The 7,199-nt window shown below is 42.0% G+C and overlaps 1 protein-coding gene across 1 annotated transcript in view; it reads left to right on the top strand.

The window, feature by feature from the left end:
• Nucleotides 1-7,199, top strand: part of LOC106936862 (CUGBP Elav-like family member 1) — a 71,626-nt gene that overhangs the window by 11,221 nt on the left and 53,206 nt on the right. The window contains exon 2 of the mRNA XM_015018104.1: nt 5,502-5,633. Coding sequence (XP_014873590.1) covers nt 5,502-5,633 — 132 coding nt within the window. The remainder of the gene's footprint in view (nt 1-5,501; nt 5,634-7,199) is intronic.

Below are 7,199 nucleotides of genomic sequence, written 5' to 3'. Positions count from 1 at the left end.
AGTACTAGGTTGGACCCCCTTTTGCCTTCAGGACTGCCTTAATTCTTCATGGCATAGATCCAACAAGGTACTGGAAACATTCCTCAGAGAGTCTGGTACATATTGACATGATACCATCACCCAGTTGCTGCAGATTTGTCAGCTGCACATCCATGATGTGAATCTCCCATTTCACCACACCCCAAAGGTGCTCTATTGGATTGAGACCTGGGGACTGTGGAGGCCATTTGAGTACAGTGAACTCATTGTCGTGTTCAGGAAATCAGTCTGAGATGATTTGCGCTTTATGACATGGCACGTTATCCTGCTGAAAGTAGCCATCGGAAGATGGGTACACTGTGGTCATAAAGATATGGACATGGTCAGCAACAATACTCAGGTAGGCTGTGGCATTGATACGGTGCTCAATTGGTACTAATGGATCCAAAGTGTGCCAGGAAAATATCCCCCACACCTTTGCACCACCACCAGACTGAACCATTGATATAAGGCAGGATGGATCCAGGCTTTCATTTTGTTGACACCAAATTCTGACCTTACTATCCAAATGTTGCAGCAGAAATCAAGACTCATCAGACCAGGTAATGTTTTTCCAGTCTTCTGTTGTATTGTAGTCTCAGTTTCCTGTTCTTAGCTGACAGGAGTGGCAACCGGTGTGGTTTTCTGCTGGTGTAACCCATCCGCATCAAGGTTTGACGTGTTGTGCATTAAGAGATGCTCTTCTGCATACCTCATTTGTAACAAGTGGTAATCTGAGTTACAGTTGCTCTTCTATCAGCTCGAACCAGTCTTGCCATTCTCCTCTGACCTCTGGCATCAACAAGGCATTTGCGCCCTCAGAACTGCCGCTCACTGGATATTTTCTATTTTTCTGACCATTCTCTGTAAACCCTAGAGATGTATAAACTAATCCAGTAATAGGTTAACTACAATATATCGGACCCTCCCTCATTCTTGTCTTGACAGTTTAGCTATGTACAGAGAGCAGTCTGCTGGTTTTGTATCCAGACTGTAATAACACAGATCTGACCACTTATTATGCAAACAGTTTCAACTTTATGCGCAGAGAACATCATGGATCTTACTATAAATCAATACAAGAACAGCTTTAATGGACCAGAGGCTTTGGAGTGTCTAGCACAGCTGATCCGCTTCTGCAGGATATTTCTCCCGCAGAGAGGAGTGAGTGCGGGATCAGGTAACGATCAGAGTCTTGCCGAATTCTGATATTACCTAATTTCAAAAATGTTTTCACTGCAGAGAAAAAGTTAAATGTTGCTCTTGTTGACTACAAAATGGAAATAAAATGCAAAAAAATATTATTATAATTTGACGGACAACGGAAAAAAATTTATGGCGACCTCTGCTCCAAACTACGAACATTTTTGTCTGCCTCTCCTTTCTTCAGTTGTTTTTTAATTTAATTTATTTTTCTCCCAGAGGATCAGCAAATAACTTATTGGTGGATTATCATCACCAAATAAGTTGCTTTACCCTTTGAGTTGCACCGCAGGTCAGCACACAAGGAACATCCAGCAGAATTGGAGGCTTGCTTTTATAAGTACGAGTATACTGGAGGCTGATATCGCACCTGATCTATTTATATGTATCATCACATGGCCTTATATATAGTTTTATACATTTTCTTTTCATATATTTATTATACCCTTCTTTGCATATTAGGGTGGCTTTCAATGAGTCCAGATACTGTATAGGAATGACCTGGTGCTGTTACATGTCAGTCCTCGGGTAGCACCTGGCTGAGCCAATCAGATATCAGGGGGGGCCTGTGCCTCCCTAAACCTCTTTCTGACTCTGCCTCTGTATTTCCATAGAAAAGAGTTGAGGTAAACAAAAGAAAAATAAATGCTGCTGTGCTCTCGATGAACAAAGTGATCTTTTCTATATCCACTCTACACATTATAGTACACACTGCAGTTTGCATGGCTTTGAAGTCCTAATATAATCCTCCCAAAAATGTGAGGAGCTTTAGACAGAGTGAAAATGACTATATTATATTATACTGTATATGTATTTAACTGACACTTCACAATGTAGACTACCAATGAAAGCATCCAAAAGTGAACATACATTCACTAGCCACTTTATTAGGTACACCTGTCCAACTGCTCATTAACGTAAATGTCAAATCAGCCAATCACATGGCAGCAACTCAATGCATTTAGTCATGTAGACATGGCCAAGACAATCTGCTGCAGTTCAGACTGAGTGTTAGAATGGGCAAGAAAGGTGATTTAAGTGACTTTGAACATGACATGGTTGTTGGTGCCAGACGGGCTGGTCTGAGTATTTCAGAAACTGCTGATCTACTAGGATCTTTATGCACAACCATCTCTGGGGTTTACAGAGAATGGTCAGAAAAATAGAATATATCCAGTGAGCGGCAGTTCTGAGGGCACAAATGCCTTGTTGATGCCAGAGGTCAGAGGAGAATGGCAAGACTGGTTCAAGCTGATAGAAGAGCAACTGTAACTCAAATATATTACAGGAACAATCAATCAAAGTGCAGATGTCCTTTAGACATCAACAAGTGCAATGCACTGCACAATAAATGCACATGCAGTTCCACTGTTAAGCTCCAATTCATCACACATCTCAGATGACAAGCGCCAAATATATTACTGTTACTGTTCACCGACCACAACCTAGTGATGAGTTGACTCCCGTAGTGGGGGAGGATGCCAGTCAGACCTGGCAGGCCCAAACGTATCATGAGAGTCTGCTGGGAACGTCTGGCAGAGTCTCCTGTGAGACGAAGCTTTAACTCCCATTTCCGGGAGGGGCATTGATCAGAAGAATCAGAAGAATTTTATTGTCATTGTCAGAAAGACAACGAAATTGCAGTGGACCATGTTCCGCACCTCCATTGTCGAGGCGGCTTACCGGAGCTAGGGCCACAAGGTTGTGGGGGCCTGTCGTGGCGGCAACGCTTGAATCCGGTGGTGGACACCTTTGGCGAGGAATGCTGTCGGGCTGAGGAAGGAGTCCTATTGGGCCTTTTTGGTCTGTGGGACCCCTGAAGCAGCCGATGGGTTCTGGTAGTACAAGCGACATGCGGCTTGGGCAGTTTCTGAGGCAAAAACTTGGGTGTGGGAGGAGTTTGGAAAGGCCACAAAGAAAGACTTCCACATGGCTTCAAAGGAATTCTAGTCAACTATCCGGCGTCTCAGGACAGGGAAGCAGAGCAGCACCAACACTTTTTATAATGGGGATAGTGTACTGTTGACCTCGACTCAGGACGTTGTGGGTCGGTGGGCGGAATACTTCGAAGACCTCCTCAATCCCACCAACATGTCTTCAATTGAGGAAGTGAAGACTGCGGACTCTGGGTTGGGCTCTCCAATTTCTGGAGATGAGGTCGCTGAGGTGGTTAAAGAGCTTCTCGGTGGCAGGGCCCCTGGATGTTATAGGCTTTGTATGTTGTAGGGTTGTTTTGGGTAACGCGACTCTGCAATATTGCATGGACATCGGGGGAAGTTCCCAGGGATTGGCAGACTGTGATGGTGGTCCCCCTGTTCAAAAAGGGGGACCGGAGGGTGTGCTCCAATTACAGAGGGGTCACACTCATAAGTATCGCTGGCAAGGTCTATTCAGGGGTCTTGCCAGGGATGACTCTTGGGCTCTCCCTTTGACATAGGGTGAGAAGCTCGGTCTTCCAGGAGGGACTCAGAGTAGAGTCGCTACTCTTTCACGTCGAGAGGAGCCAGTTGAGGTGGCTCAGGCATCTGGTCAGGATGCCTCCTGCCTGTTGAGGTGTTTCAGGTACCTTCCATCGGGAAGAGGCTCCAGGAACACCTAGGACATGATGGAGGGACTATGTTTCTCGGTGGGCTTGGGAGCCCCTTGGGATCAATCCAGAGGAGCTGGCCCAAGTAGCTGGGGAGAGGAAAGCCTGTACAGAAGTCCGGGCAGCACAGGTGAACAATGAGGCAAAGAACTCAGACACTAGTACCACTGGAGACAACACCCGACTGGAACAGTCTGCTGTGATGCAGAACCTGGACTCTGGGGTGGGGGCAGTGTCTAGAATCCTATTTATAGTTTTCTAGACAATACTGGAACACAAACTTTTTTGTACTGTTGTAACCATTAAACAATCTCCCCTTCAGTTCAACCATATAAGTGGAGACCACCTTTTATTGCTACCATTATAAAATAACCTGCAATTAATTATTGGCAAAGATCAATGTTATTTTCACAGGTGGCGGAGTGTTGTCAGCAGCTGCTGAAAGTAACTAAAAAAGTTACTTTTAATGTAACTTAGTTACTTTCCAAATCAAGTAGTCAATAATCTAAGTTACTTTTTCAAAGTAACTATGTCATCACTGTGTATACACTATTTTTTTACCATTCAGGCATACATAATATAAGTAACTTGTGTAAATTAAGACTAAAGGAAATTACTTATACCTGTAAAGACATAGAGCCATGGATAAAATGATACTCTTGTTTTTTTCAAGTTTATTGGTCATTTTTATGTTCTGCACAATAAATAGTTCATAACTGTTTAATTAGAGAACTGATATCTCGCAAGTTTAGAAGAATAATTATCATATAGTAGAAATATTTTTTAATTATCTCACAACAGGGAAAACTCCAGTTCAACAAAAGCAAAATGATAATCAAGATTCACACAAAGATAAAACTCATAAAAACAAATTAATGGTAACAATGGTTACAATCAAAATACGACAAACTTCATGTTTCAAATGTCTTTCATGACTGTGTGTAGGCAGCCATAAAATACTGTAAAAACTGGAAAGATATATCCACACATTGCTCACCAGAATGTGACGCTGCTGTCTGGATGGCAGCGGTGTTAGCATGAGTCAAGGCTCTGAAACGGCCAACAGAAGCTTTCCATTCTCTCCACTACGTCAAGAAAAACAACTCATTCCTCATTGCTCCATTGACCTGCCGCTGAATATTGAAATCCGATGCAGAGAAAAGTCATTGTTCACCGCTTGCTTGGAGCTTCAGTGAGTGTCAAACTCACTCCATCACTTCTGTATTGCAGCAAGTTTGAAATTTTGTACCCTTTGTTTTTCTTCTCTTTTTGCTGCTACGTCTGACCTCACCAAAGGCCAATCAGTGAACAGGAACTAAGCTTGCATCACCCATGCAAGTGCAGGAACCAAAAAAGGAGGGACGGACCTGGAAAAAAATGCAAGTGGAAACGCTTGTGATGCAGGTCAAGTAGAGTGGAGCTGGGCTCATTAGAGCCAGTGAAAAAAGGCCATTAGTGCCAGCTGCCAATACCTTTGCTGCAATGAAGTATAAGTCAATAAAAGCTTACTTCCTTACTTTCGGTGCTATGTTTATGCCTTATGCCTTATGGTCAGCGCTAATTTATATTTACCTAGGTCTTTTAACAAGTTGTTTAATCCACTAATTACATTAGTACAATTTCTTTTCTTGAATTTTCATAGTACATTTAGTGTGTCACTCTTGAGATAATCTTTTATGCTTGTATTCAGCAGTAGAGGACAGAAAACTTTTTATTGGAATGATCTCCAAGAAGTGCAATGAAAACGACATCCGACTGATGTTCTCTCCATATGGCCAGATAGAAGAATGTCGGATACTTCGAGGCCCTAATGGACTCAGCCGTGGTAAGAAATAATTTACACACAACAGTACCTTGCTATTTTAAGGGACAGTATTATGTTTATTTTAGGGATGCTCCGATCAGGTTTTTTGCTGCCGATTCCGATACCGATTACCAGGGGTGAAAGTAGGGGGTTACGGCAGGGTACTGCGTACCCCTAAAAGATTTAATTAGCGGGGGTACGTAGTACCTGCAAGAGAGGGGAGCAGCTGTCAGCTGTAGAAAATCAACGGGTTCACTGTGCAGCCGTGAGTTCACCCACTAATCAGCCGTGACTGATTAGTTTTTCAAGAACAATCTAAAACACAACTTAATCAGTTAATAAATAGCTTTATTCCCATTTCATATTGTTTCTGAACTGTCCGTGCTTTGTTAGAGCCTTTGTTAGAATCAAACCCTAGGAGACAAACTGAACGCCGCCAGGAGGCTGAGACCAGCACGCCCTCCTCTGATTGGCTTAAAACGTTCATAACTTTATTAAAGAACAACAATAAAAAAATCAATAAAACATGTTCAAATTAATGACTCAACAATAATAATCTCAGTGATTATTGTTTCAACAAGGTGTTGCGCAATTCTGTGCGTTTCAGTTCCATTACCAAAATAACTAGCAGAGCAGGAGTTTAAAATTAACTAATCAACCTCCGCTGTGCTCAGGGAGGATTATTAATGATCACAAAATAAATATAGAGCCTGAAAACCTAATAACGTAACGACTGAATGTTATGTTTTTAACGTAATCTCTGGTCAGCTTGTGGAGTGCAAGAGGTTGCCATGGCAGTAGGTGTGCTTAAATGGCAAAGAGAGACGGAGAGTAAAAATGTGTGAGTGGTTTAGAGTTGATCACCTGTTCAGTTATTTTACCTTTGTTTACCTTTGCTGTGGCTCATCACAGCTGCTGTAGTTTCTGAACGTTCAATAAATGACAAACTATTGGAGAATTGAAAGGTGGCTTAACTCTTAAATATATAAGTAAAAGAAATAACGCACAGAGATGTAGTTCTTGCTGCTAGGCCATAGATGAGCCGGAGATTTATTACATTACCACGGATTCCTCATTACAGTTTCATCAGTTCAATACTCAAAAATCTTCCAAAGTCTCAACAAAAAAATCTCCCCGTATTCTTAACATCACCCTTTTTTATACACTCTCATCTTCACTGATGTGAGTTGGAAAGTTTCAAACAATGGCGTTGCTGCTCTTGATTTGCGCAAAGATTCTGGCGTGCCTTATACTAAGTGTGTATTGGACGACCTTTAAAATATTTGAGACCTCATGAACTCAACATCTGCTCCATTTCAGAATTGCTCAATAGGACAATTTATCTCAGATTGTTGATCTTATCTCTCAAACGGCATGTTTTCCAAGTCATTTTTTGGTTCCTTTTGTGCTTTGCATGCAAATGGAATGAAAGGAGTCAGGTCAGTTTGACCTAGAGAGGTGCCAAAATCCTTTCGCAAAAACAACTCCTTAAATAGTATTTCCGCTCTTACAAAACTTGGACTAATTACCTCGTTCTTTGTGAGTAGCTATTCGTCATTTACAACAAACACCAAACACAGTAAATAT

The sequence above is a fragment of the Poecilia latipinna genome, unplaced genomic scaffold, assembly GCF_001443285.1.
Source record: "Poecilia latipinna isolate Pla-1442-1.1 unplaced genomic scaffold, P_latipinna-1.0 Scaffold2229, whole genome shotgun sequence".
NCBI classification, from domain to species: domain Eukaryota; kingdom Metazoa; phylum Chordata; class Actinopteri; order Cyprinodontiformes; family Poeciliidae; genus Poecilia; species Poecilia latipinna.
The sequence above is the reverse complement of the archived record's forward strand: the minus strand, read 5'-3'. Positions and strand labels throughout refer to the sequence as shown.